The 13,334-nt window shown below is 41.2% G+C and overlaps 1 protein-coding gene across 2 annotated transcripts in view; it reads right to left on the bottom strand.

Moving 5' to 3' along the window:
- LOC107221844 overlaps positions 1 to 11,473 on the bottom strand; it is a 110,668-nt gene extending 99,195 nt beyond the window's left edge. Inside the window, exons 1-2 of one of the 2 annotated variants that reach the window (XM_046740295.1) lie at positions 11,054 to 11,473; positions 10,571 to 10,843 (exon numbers count right to left, since the gene is read on the bottom strand). In XM_046740295.1, the coding sequence (XP_046596251.1) occupies positions 10,571 to 10,649 (79 nt within the window). In that variant the 5' untranslated portion in view covers positions 10,650 to 10,843; positions 11,054 to 11,473. Of the gene's footprint in view, positions 1 to 10,570 lie in introns of both variants that reach the window. The other variant, XM_046740294.1, reaches the window with a different exon arrangement.
- Positions 11,474 to 13,334: the final 1,861 nt, after the last annotated feature.

Genomic DNA, 13,334 nt, shown 5'->3' with positions numbered 1-13,334 from the left:
AAAAACCACCGAGCGGTGGAAATTTCAGGATACGGTGATGATCGATCACGTGAATTTTTGTCAATAGGTTCCGTTCAAACAATCGCTAGATAGAGCCGTAGAAGCGTGCATAACGATCGAATAACACGTCTCAACGAAAAGAGTGATAAAAAAAATATGTTTGATTTAAATAAATAATATTTGATTCCGTACATCGAACAGTAGCCAAAATCTTTATTCACTACTTATAAAGTTTGCTTTTGTCTGATGACATTGTGATCAAACTAAATTGTTTACACGCATGCGATTACGATTTTCTCGTAATACCAACGACATTCAAATCGCTACTGTTTGTAACGACACTAATTTCAGTGAAAGAATTTTTCCATTAACAATTAGAGAATGAAATTTTTTCTCCAGTATGGTTGCCAAAACGCCAGACGGAAAAAAGTGAGAGGGAGAGAGAGAGAGAGAGAGACGGGGCGTGCTACACCCTTCGAAAGAAAAAAAAAAAGGACAAAAATAAGGGGAAAAAGGAAGAGGGCGCGACCACCTCGTGTCGAAAGCGAAACCAGCGAACGAACGAAAGAAGGAACGCTGAGAAGGAGGAAATGGTGATAAACTGCGGTAAAATAATGCGTGTCTGGGAAAAATGATGAGAAATCGGGTCTTCTCCGGTGTATAAGAAAGAAGAAAAACCAGAGTTTTGCACCCGGGAAGGACGCGTCTACTTGCAGGTTCTTCTTTCACCCCCCCCCCCCCCCCCACCCTTCACGTCGCATTTTCTCCCCCTATATTTCCCGACCTACCGAACTTTGTCGTATAGAAAAGATCCCGTCAGCCGGAACACATTGATGACTTTGTTAAGAGGATCTTTCTTTCCTCTCCCTTATTCCTTGCGTTTTTCTCCTTCCTCCCTATTTTTCGTATTCCCTATAAGTTGGCTTACACTCGGCTCTACCGTATTCGGCCTTTTAATTTGGGATGAGGCATCATATTTTTTTTTTTTTTTTTTTTTTCCATTTCAGTCGTGGCTTTTTCTCCTCTCTTTGCGGTTTTTTTCCTTTTCCTTGTTCTCCTTCTTCTTTTTTTAATCTTCTCCTTCGTTTCCCATCATCCGAAATCATTTCCTACTCGATATAGATATCGAGTACCGCACTTTTATTTATTTATTTTTTTTGCTTTAATATTTATTCTATATCCCTCAATGCACAATTATAGATTGTCAATCGATACGTGAGGAGATTATTTTATTCACCAGAGATCCGCACGATTGTGAAACAGGTTTAACCGTGGGATTTTTCTTACCCATACCGATTCATCCAAAATTAATAATCCCGTGATGATTTTATTACAAGATATTTACTATCTATTTAATGAGCTGATAAATAGTTAAATCATCGACTGTGTTTCGTAATGAAAATTAATAAAAAGCTTCAATTTTCAACCAAGCAACCTCTTCCTCAAAAGAAAAGGGTTGGGAAAAAACGAGCGTAAAACTTATCCATGAGTGTTCCCCATATTCGGGGTAAAAAATCGCTCACTTAACTAGCGTCCGCGAATAATTTACCAGTAATAATTGCGAAACCCGTAAACCCGTGAAGCGATAACGACTTCGGTGTGACGTTATGGCCATGTGGAAATGACTCGAGGCGTTTGCTGCCACGCACACACAAGTTTGTCCAGAAGTACGTCACCGTACAAGGAATTCAACCTATCCACGGCTAGAATTCACGTGCGAGAAAGCCCGATAGATCGGTCCATCAATCAATCGCTTGGGACGAAGTTTTTTCTTCCAGAAGTAATTTGAATTTGAATTTGAATTTGAATTTGAATTCGAATTTATGCAGAGAGATAGAGAGAGAATTGCCCGACGTGAATGTGCCGCTGGGAACAATTTCAGCGATCTGGTTTCGAAAACCTTCGAGCTGAAATCGCTCTTCGTTGTGCAATGATTCAAATCATTGGGTTCTATTCTACCGCTTCTGCTTCTTCTTCTTATTCTTCTTGGGTAGTTGATTTCTAACCTCAATTTTTACTGTGCGAAAAAAGAGTTGTAAAATCAGCGATGATAATTGGGGTTATTAGTTGGCAAAAGAGTATGGTACCAGATGCAAAGCTTGAATCGCATTGCGAGAAGTAACTAAGGTCAAATCATCGATAAGAATAGTGAAAATCAATCACATGAATACGGTCAAATGTTTCACCAACATTTGAATTGTTAAATTTTCGACATCGCTTCTCTTGAGGTGTGAGCGTAAAACCGAAATTTCGGGTAGTGACTGTAGACTCGTAAGTGGTAAGATTTGTGACGAAGGGAAGTGTAGTAAAGAAATTGAAAACTGCGGAACGGATGATGCAGAATCAAGTGTAAAGGGGTTCCAATATATAAAAGCAGACGGGAAGAGATCGAATAGAGTGAAATATTCGAGCGTCAGGAAGGCTTGGAAGGTCAGTGATTTTGAATGGTGGAACCCCCGTAACGTCTCAGGGGTTGCCTTACCAAACACCGTGACTGTGACAGAAGATGGGGGGGCAGGGTCACCAAGGGATGAAATCGATTTTCTGCCCAGCTATCTCTACCCCCTCATCCTCGTCCTCGTCCTCATCCTCATCCTCATCCTCCTCTCTTCGGGAGAAGAGGACTTTATCCGCTTATCGCGGTCAACGACGGGCCATCTTTGGGAGGCTGGTAAATCAAAGGACCTGCCTCTCCTCCTTTTCGCCCCAGCTCGGCCCATAGAGAGCGAGAGGAAGAAGATGTTCCAAGTGGCCCTACCGGGAAGCCAGAACAATTAACTCCCTCGCACGGCACTCCTAACTTACGAGTGAAGAAGGACCCTTTCCGACTCGAGCCACGTACCCGCGAATCTATTTTCCCCGACTATCCACGTATTCTCCTTCTTCTTACACTTCTTCGTCTCTCCCCGGTTCCTTTTCTCAAACCTCAATTCGGCAACCCTTTCCCTTTACGCCTCCTCTCCTCACCTAGCCACCATTATAACAGAGAATCACCAACCGTTTCGGAATCCTTTCATTATTCCAACCGGGTTAGGTGACGTTCTTCGTATCCCGATTAGCTGATAGACACGTACATACACCGAACTAGAAGAACTGTTCAACCGAACGATGAGGCTAGTTTCCACCTTGCACCACTTTCAAGACATGCCAAGGTCCCAAACTCTTCACGAAACGATCGTCAAACCTCTTTTCTGTTTTTTCAACTACCTCAAATCTGACCAAATGGTTCCATGAGTTTATCACCGATTCTCCGAGTACACAAATTATATTCTCTCTATGATAGTCGGCTTCCTTTTCATGGGAGTTGGAAAGCCACGGATATTGGTTCAATCAATTCCGATCACCAGACAAATGCGGGTGCAACATTTGCGGTCACTGGACGATTCTTGCCCACCTCGTTATATAATTTTGTGATCATTTACTGGACTTTCAATCTCTTCAATTACTCATAACACGACTAAAATTCGACTTGGAGCAAGTGTTGACCAGATTCATTCAATACCTGCTAAACTTCGTTGTTCGAGAACTAATGTTTACGTAGACATCAAAGCACCTCTGCACCATTTGTGGCCATGAGCTTCGAGATGACGCTCAATGAATAAAGCAATAGCTGAATAAAACGATGACCAAAACTGGCACTGAGGTGGTCAAACCGGTAATCTACCTTACAAATCTGATTGACGGTTTAATATTTATAAAGTATCCGAAGAGGCATGTCTCTTTGAAATACCAGACTTGGTAGCAAATCGATCGAAAATCCGATACTGCGTGACACCAGAATGTCAATGACCGTGAATACTCCCAAAGATTTCGATGATTACAGAAGCAAGCGTTTACCGCTGCCTTCGATGTTCAGTGAGGAGAGGATGAACATGGAAAAAGTCTCCCCGTGATTTCGTTTCACGTGAGTGTGGATATCGATGTGTAGCTATGAAAAGGCCGCGAAGGGGGGAGACGAATGTGTGGACGGAGGGTTTACCGCGAGAGGCGCAAAACTGTCCGAACGATATGCAAAACAGGTATTAGGGGGGTTCAAAAGAGCGTGAAAATGTCAAAATTGAAAAATGAAAACCCTGGCTACATGCATTTTCCATGAATCGACACAGCCCAATTAACGTTTGTCACGGTTAGCCGGAGTCGGCGAGAGGATACCATGTATCTACGTACATACAGTGTACCTATGCAAGTGTATACAGCCAGCTGTACACGCCCTGTTGCACACGGTTTAAATCAACCCATCAACGGGTTAGTAATTTTTACCATTTGAGGGTTGACATGTGAGTACGAGCGTAGGTTTCAATTTGAAGCCCCCGAAAATTGGTCTTACCTACTCGGACGTAAACTCGCAGCACATTTGCTAATCAATCCAACCACTCTCTGCACGATAAACATCACGCAACCAGGACCATACAGAGTTGTTGGAATCCGATCAATGATGTTACGAAACGCATCATCGACATGGGTTTGGCGCTTATGGCATCGCAAAATCTCCCTTCGTCCGTTGTGTAACAAAATCGTTTCAAGCATATCCCGCTAGGTGAATCCGCATGACGTAAATCATTATCACGGTGTTGGACGAGGTAGATATAATGAGTAAGACTACGGACGTTAACTCAGGGAACACTAACCCCAAACAAAATCTCTCTCTCGGCTTGTGAAATTCACCTCAACGCTACAAGCGTACCGGACTCCAAGGTGAAATTAGATACCTACAGTTTCGCAGTTTCGCATCGTGCACATTGCAAGCTCCGGAGATGGGCGGGTGCAATGCACGGTTCCATCTGAGACGGCAGTATCGTGATAGCGAACTATTCTCGTGGTCTAATCGCACTTGGCCAGATTCTCGGACTCGATATGTACACCTTCGCTCTCCTTCAGTACTGCATGGATACCTATAACTGGAAACTTCAACTGCTCGCGATCATGAATATGACGAAAACGGATATACACCAAACACACATTTCCCAACTGCAATGATGTTTGCACGCTTGTTCGAAGGTGTACAACTCGAGCCTGATAATTATCTACTCATAATCGTCAAAGTTCTTCAGTGCCGGGTATCAAAACTTACTGGTATATATAAACGCGAGGGTGTTTCGAATGATCTCCGACGTATCTTAATTCTCGAATATTCGCCAAAATGATTCGTTATGAAAGACAACGTTATCGCTAGTTTTTCCTAATATGTGGTGAGTTCCATGCGAACCTGACCAACGTCTGACCCTAACCTTTTCGATTTTGTTTAAAAAAATTTCCGCACCTATCCCAACTCTGAAACAAACCTTTTTCTTCGACTGCTCAATCTATTTATATAAAAATTAACGAGTTTTTAATATATAAATAGGTGGCGTACGAGTGGTTTCAACAAATTTGTGTATTTCATATAGTTTAACAGCAGTTCGTTTGTTTTCTAAACACTTTCTTTCTTTGAGTTGGATTGCAACGCACGCCGGGAACGAAGTCGCGGGCAACGGCTAGTTATTTATTAATATTTAAAGTGACTTTGAAAAGAACCTTTTTTAAAATTCTCAGAAACTGTATTTTCTATTCCAAACATTTCAGAATCATTTTTTTCCCATTTTTTTTTTTTGTTTTAGTATTTTCAATTTTTTTAGTCAACTCAAAAATCGTTTAAACGGTCTGAAAATTCCCAAAAAATTCTCAAAACTTCTATTTTTCACTTAGAACATTTCTAGACCGCTTCAATTACGGAGCGATTTTTGTAAACTTCACGATGAAACCGGTCTCGAAATGTTGTAATTAATAAAATAGAACTATTTAGAATTCTTTGGGAATCGGTCCGGCCTTGGATATCTTGTAAAAGAAAACCTAGTTTTTGACAAGTTTTCGAAAATCTTAAAAAAAACTTTCTTTTCAAAATCACTATCAAAATATTTATAAATAATCAATCGGTTGGTTAGAAGAAAATCTGAAAAAATTCAGAATACCGTTTCAGAGTTGGGACAATTGCCGAGAAAATTTTGAAAAAAATCAAAAATCCTGAGGGTCAGACTTTGGTTAGGTTTCTATGGCATTCCCCATGTAAAAGCGTGCCGATCCATTCGGCGATTCGGACATTGGCAAATAAAATAGGTACAACTGAATATGTGCGTGTGCGTGTGTGTGTATAATGCTATATGGGAATGGATCGATCGATGTGCACACATTCTATTCATGATTGTGCCACTCTCTCTCTCTCTCTCTCTCGAAAGCTCTGCACATAGTATCGCAGGATATCCACGGATGTCGGACTTGAGCAAACCCGCGAATCATACCGAATAGGTATATTGTTAATATCGAACTCAGTTCGCTGCGGGCGAAAAGAAGAAAAGTGGAGCGGAGCGAAGAGCGCGGCTTGTTTTTTATTTTATTTTATTTTTATTTTTACTTTTTGTAATGTTTTTTCTCCGTGTTTTTCCCCTGCTCCTTTTTTTTTTTTTTTTTTCAATCTTCACGGGAATGTATACAAATGATTGTCCATTGTTTCGTTGCAATTTGTTTCAATTTGTGTTCGGCTTGTTTGTTAAACGGACGGAAAATAACGCTTTTCAAAGTGTTTTTAAGCGCTACACAACGGATGCGCAGATTCACATTCGTATTCGGATGAAATTATTTTACCAGATATAAAATTGCACCTGCGGAGATTTTTCTATCGTGTACTACTTGATTTGATTTCACTCTATTCTTCGGCAGTGGGTATAGCAATGAATAGAAACTTATTCACAATACCGTCTTGACCTGCTTTTTCCGATGCTCGATGGCTTATTGAAAACTTCAAACGAGCCACTTAAGGACTAATACTTTACACCCGGGGCAAAGATTTGAACCCATTTTGTAACGTCATTAATATTAGCAGAGACGTGTTGGAAAAATCGACCACGAGTTGTGACATAATTAAAGGTGCGCTTTAAATGCCACATTGAAAATTTTAATACTCGAATTTAAAAAAACAATTTTTTTTTTTTTAATTCCCGCCTTCATTCACATCCGAAACAATCGTTGTTCTAGTTTTTTTTGAAAATAAGTATTCCAATCAGTTACCCGAAAACGAATCACATCACATTTTAAGCAAATGAGCGAGCGGGACGGAAAAAAAAATCTATAAAAATAACTAGTATTAAAGCCTTACGAAGTTGAAAATAACCGACAGCTTTGTCGTTTGAAAAAAAAAGATACTTTCCTTGGATTAAAACTTGCATGGTCCGCTATTAACATGCCTGTATAATATACCTATCCATAGTTCGAGCACGTTATACGTATAGCCGTTTGAAAATATTAAATTTCAAAATGAACTCTTTGATCGCACGTTGAAGAAATAAAACAGCACAAATTAAAACCAAGTCAAGTTTCCGTTGAGCAATTATTATTATTTTTTCTTCATTTTTTGCACAAGCGTCGCGTTGCAGGTTTTTGTTGAAAATTACCGCGTACCGTCCGCGTTAAAAGTAAATGAATTATTCTCGACAATTCCATTCTTCGTTATCGATCGGTCGCATAAAACTTGGTTAAATAAATACCATTAAAAAGGCACCGGTGTTTAGTTTAATTCTTCCAACTTAGATCCGTTGAAAAACTGGAAAATGGAAGAAGCATCAGCGTTCTAAACGGGTAAATTGAATTTCAAAAATGCAGGGGAAAAAAAATTGTCAGCGTTAAGTAACCGCACAAGGTTTAATGCGATAAACAAGGTTTAATATCGGTAATTTAAGAAAGGCCTTGTCTCGCAAGTTTACAAAAGTTTTACCGTTTTTTTGCTTCAGGTTCGCTCTGAAAGTATACTCAAATAACGTTCACAATATTCCGCTAATCTTATATTCCGGATTTAAACCAGTGACCTGGATTGTGGGGTATGTTAAACATACGATTTAATGCAAAGCTATTTGATTTATTCATTTATTTATCAGCTTTTAGTGTCCAACTAAAATGACCCAGTTTTCGACCGCAGAGTTCGATCTATGTATGAATTATGCCAACCGATTCGCGTTACGAACACGCGTAAATAATCGTGTGCCGGAGAACGGTGAAGAAAAGTTTCAACCATGTAATTCCAACTTCTGAATTTAACAAATAATTCCAACGCAATCGACTCGATTTAAGTTACTCCACCGTTTACAAATTGGCTTTCCGAGGCAACAAGCCAATCCAATTACCGTGACCATTACCTGACACAAATTATCCGTCGAATACGTGTGAAATGTGAATCGATCTGCCGCAGGTGATGCAGGGTACGAAAAAAAATTGGCAAAATTAGGAAATATCATATTACGGTTCCTTGAATCCGATTTTCTCGCTCGTTGCTTCTTATTTTTCTTTTTCTTTTAAATTGTAATTTCAAGTCGAGGCGTGGCCTTCTCGCACCTGAGTCAAGCAGCGAGGTTTCCCACGTCGAAGGTTCGGCACAAACGTATATTCGAGGCGCCCGGACCCAGGGTTAAGGATGTACGGGGCGTACAGTCGGGTGAAAAAATTCCAGGAAAGAAAAACATGACGAAACAAAAGATCGGTACAAGTCTTACTTGAGTTAATCCGGTTTTGCGATGCTGAAAAAAAAGTCTTAAGCCCGGAATTTCAAATTTCAACATCCGTCATTTTCCGACCCATTTTCCCTTATAACTCCGGAACTTCGAAACCGATTTTCATTCTTTTTTTTTTTTTGTGGATAGCTACAGCGTCTGGTCAAGTGTTAGACTATGTTTCGTTAAAACCAGACCAACAGTTTTCGAGATATAATGATATTTATAAACCAAGTGGGAATGGGATAGCACACTGATTAAATTCCTACAGTTAGAGAAAAGTTGTTTTCGAAAGTTTTCTCTACACATATCGATAGCATACGGCTGTGTCCAACAGTTTTTCTACAATAATGATTTTGAAAATATTCACAATCGGAGCGGCAACGGTCTACCGGTTGAGAATAAAACAATTCATCGTTCGTCAAAACAGGTACGAACGACACGAATTTTTCAACAAAGACAAAAAATAAAGACGGCAATACAGCCTTGTTTAACTAAAAAAGTAGAGTAAACCTCAGAAACTGATTTTGCGTTGCAATAACCGAAAAAAGTGTCGACAATAGCGCAAAATGTTTACGCGCACCTCGTTTGTCGCAATACCAACGATATTCAAACTGTTTTTTTTAACGATACCTGATTACTGAATTTTTCTAGTTACTGTAACAAATGAAATTTTTTCTCACTGTACGCTGATTTTACTCGACGTAGTTTGATTACACCCTTTGAACCATTGTTCGGTCATGTTTTTGTTCGGGCATATTTTCGAGCTGACTGTAGGTCGGATAGATCCTTAAATGTAGCAGAGAGCAGCAGGCGGCGGTCCTGAAGGATCGACCACGCCCCCCTATCGGTGGACCAACTTCGCGCTGAGGCTCTCGACTTTTCTCTCTGACTGGCCTCCCGGATTTCGACCCTTCAAAGGTCGCCACCCGCCACGTCCGTTCGTCCGCTCGTGGGACACTCTGATCAATTATGCGACTGCAGGTTCGGATACCGGAGTGTCGGGTCCGGGGCCTAATTAAACGATTAATTAAAATACCTTAAGCTTACCCCCCCCCACATTCGACGACCCACTCGACACGAGTTACGCCTGCATCTCTTGATACACGAGCCACTCGCGTAGTCTTTCAAGTAATCCGTTTAACGTGCGCCCTTCGCCTTTCCCTTTTTCTTTTAAATACGTACTAACGTGTGTAAAGATAAATTAATTGCGCACACAGATAGGTCAGGCGGGAAACAGACGAATTCGAACACGGTTCCATACTTTCAATTTATTCGGGTTCAATTAGAGGTTTAATTAGAGATCAGAAGTTTTGTAGGTACGGTTTCAAATCTGAATTCAAGTGAATACAAAATTGTGTGCTCTCCTTCGCTCAAATATCCATTCAATTCAAACTGAACGGATTGTAAAAAATATTTTCCCAGAGATTCTTTTCACCGAAATTGGCTTATAAAATTTCGAATGAACGCAGATGCATCTCCTGTTTCGTGTTTCACTGATCCTATAAATTATCTCTTAAAACAGTTTTCAACTCGACATGCGAGATTTGAAAAATCGACAACGAAAAGTGAGAAAAAGTACCAAATGGATAGTAGAAGGAGGGTAAAAAATTGTGTTTCCAGCAAATTGAAGTCACCGGAACCGCGGAGCAGCGTCTCGCAGCGAATGGCACAACGCCCCACGAACCCTGGCGTTCGAATTTCAAAAAGCAACGAAGCAGGTGTGGAAACCCCGTCTCGTTGTATAGTTTACGATCGTAACAGAAGGGCGTTGTTCACCGTACCATTTTCACACAATTTTTCCGCACTTCTTTATCACCGATAACAATATCGTAACGTCGGAGGAATATTTATTCCGCACGAACCGCAATTTCGTTTTTATACCGGCGCTGTTTTGCACGACCGAGTGACCATAGACGTAAACAGAAAGTCGGAAGAACGGGGATATAAGAAAAGAATCCGCGGGAAAATAATTCGGTACGCTGGTATGTACCTTGAGAAGTGGTAGAAAAGTTTGTGCATAAACTTTGCAGCAAGGATGAATTGGTGTCACTCACCTTTTGCCGCCGATGTGTGAGAGCCGGGTAGACAGACGACCCCGAAGAGGAGGAGAGAAGCGATGATTGGCATCGACATTTTCAAGGTTTTGGATCAAGAGCCCCGCTCGACAAGTTTTGTACCGTACTCACAAGCCGAACTATAACCGAGTTTCGGACTCGTTCGTAAATGGTTTCGAAATCCGCTCCGACGTTTGATTAAAATCCCGTGACCGCGGATATTCACTTATGCATAAGTATACAGAGCCGCACCTTCCCTCCTTTCGTCGAAACCTGCACGCACATAGGAACCAAGAAAAGAAAAACAAAAAATATTTACACTTCACAGTTGAATAATGTCACAGGATCAGCAACACTTTTGGTAATCGGTTTAGTCGTACCGTTCACAACACGTATTTCAAGCTCAATTATACACATCGCGACGAGCCTCGTCGGCGAGTTTGTTTGTTTTCATTTGTTTTTATATCCTCACCGGTAACGTACCGATCGAAAATTCCGTGATTACGAAGTGCAGGCAGCTTGGGCGATAATTCACTTGAGAACAACACAGCGTAGCGGCGTCAGCGTCGGTGTTGGAAAAAAAGATGAAACAAGCAAGAAACAAGAAAGAATCTCGCGGCATAGACGCGGCGAGTATAACCGAGAGGCGCAACCTCGCTCGCCGAAAATCACTCCGCGGTGTCAGCGACGACGTTACGTGTCAGCGGCAAGACGAGCGCGCGGGGCGATAATCGCTCGACGCGCGTCGCGACGCGGGACTTGAAATGCGGACGCGTAGGGCCGCGATTCGGACTTTGCAGGGGTGGGCGGGTCCCGTGTCTCTCTCTCACTCTCTCTCTCTCTCTCTCTCTCTCGATAGAGAAGGAGAGGGAAACGCAGCTCGGTGAGGTGTTATCGCGTCGAGGCACCCGGCACTACTGAAGGCTGCCGCCTGACGGCGGTACGCAAGAGTGGGCGTACCTCGCGACCTCGACGTAGAAGCCCGCGCAACGGCCCGGACGGGACGCTGTGACTGCTGCCCGCGACTTTCGGGGATGACGAGGAAATGTACACAGGGTGCAGCGCGTCGAAACAACCCAGCGGCAAACCCTTGCCGCATCTCTTGGAAACCGTAGACGATACGACTCTTCGTACTTCGTTGATATACATATCGCCCTGCGGCCCCGGCTTGTTTACGCTTTTATTTTCGCCCGTCGTGTCCCATTGTTTTGATTTTTGATCACAGTTCGTCTCTCAAGGTGATCCACGAGAAACTGTGCAGCTTCTAGTATCTTCACACCCGGGCAGTTTGATGGTTGTAAAGGTGTCTGCTATTCAGGTGTACCGAAAAACTAACTTTTGGTTCGTATATTTATTTCGGTCGTTATCAAATGACGACTTACAAAATTATACGCTTTTTGAAATAGCCAGGGACTAGTGCTGTGTCTGTGATTAATCATTTTTTTTTTTTTTTGTCGATTAATCGATTGATCGAATGATTGAAGTTTTTGATTGATCGTTTTTTCGATTAATTGATTAACAGACGGATTCGATTTGTATATCGATTTACCTGCAAAATTATTATGGGGCAACTTTGATTAATCAAAATCGTTTCAAAATCGGAAAAACCACTAACCGAAATCGGCGATTAATCGATTAATGGAAAAAACAATTAATCGAAGCTTTACTGTCACACGGTATTCTATTCAACCGTTCTGATAACCTGCTTCAACTTTGTTTGATATGGAAAATAAAAACGAATGATTTAAATTGTTCTTCTCTGTAAACCAGTGAAATAATAAACAATTTAAAATTCATGAATATTTTCTATCGGTACTGCTAGTTTATTCATTTAATGCACGTCGCCGATTCTTAATTATGTTGCCCGTTTAATACGCTGTGGTAACTTTCGTTTCAAAAGTTACATTTATCGGAAATTTTCTCGCAGCCTGTTCGGCTTTTCATATTTGCATGATTTGTAGCCGTTCGATATGCTGGTAGATAATTCGAAGCCACATTTCACCCAGTTTTTGAACATTTCGTACGATTTTTGGCTCGTTATATTACTCACTCAATACAGATATAATACAGCGTGTTTGTATTTTACCGACGGTAAACAAGAATTGTTTCACTCCTAGCTGTGAATTTTTTTCACAATCTATTCTCCCGGGCTTGCGATAAAAGGAATTTCTAAATTGTGTTTTGGTCGATGAAATATTGCATACATTTGCTTGAACTTTTGCCAAACGTGAATAATGAAAATAAAGAAATTCTTTGATTATCACAATTTGCAACGCGTGCATGAAGGAAGATAGCACATTCGAATATTCTCCCCACATAATTATTACACACAAGTGTCGCAGCTAAACAAGAAACTATAATAACTCTCAAGCGTTGAAACTCGAGGACGACAATCAGAGAGCGTGAAATTTTATCTTGCAACGTCGGTAATTTCGAATTGTCAGTTGCAGGTGAGAAACTTTCGAACGGAACAAATCACTGGGGTGTATTCGGTGCAAACATACCGAGATACACGAGGAGTTAATTTATTCCATGCATCAGTTATGTCGTGCAGTTGGTTATAACAGTGAGCGTGCATGCAGGTGGGTGGGTATAATTGTACATCAAGTATCAGGTAGGTACATGATACCTGCATTATACCGCGTAACTTGCTTCCTTCCGTCCATCCCCTTGTATCCTTTGTTTTCCTAAATTTTCCCGCGAAGCGGTTGTCCAGCAATCGCTAGAAGAATCTAGTCGACTGAAAGGCCGCAGCACTTCCAGA

This window comes from Neodiprion lecontei, chromosome 5 (assembly GCF_021901455.1).
Source record: "Neodiprion lecontei isolate iyNeoLeco1 chromosome 5, iyNeoLeco1.1, whole genome shotgun sequence".
Classification (NCBI taxonomy): Eukaryota; Metazoa; Arthropoda; class Insecta; order Hymenoptera; family Diprionidae; genus Neodiprion; species Neodiprion lecontei.
This window is presented reverse-complemented; position numbering and strand designations above follow the sequence as displayed.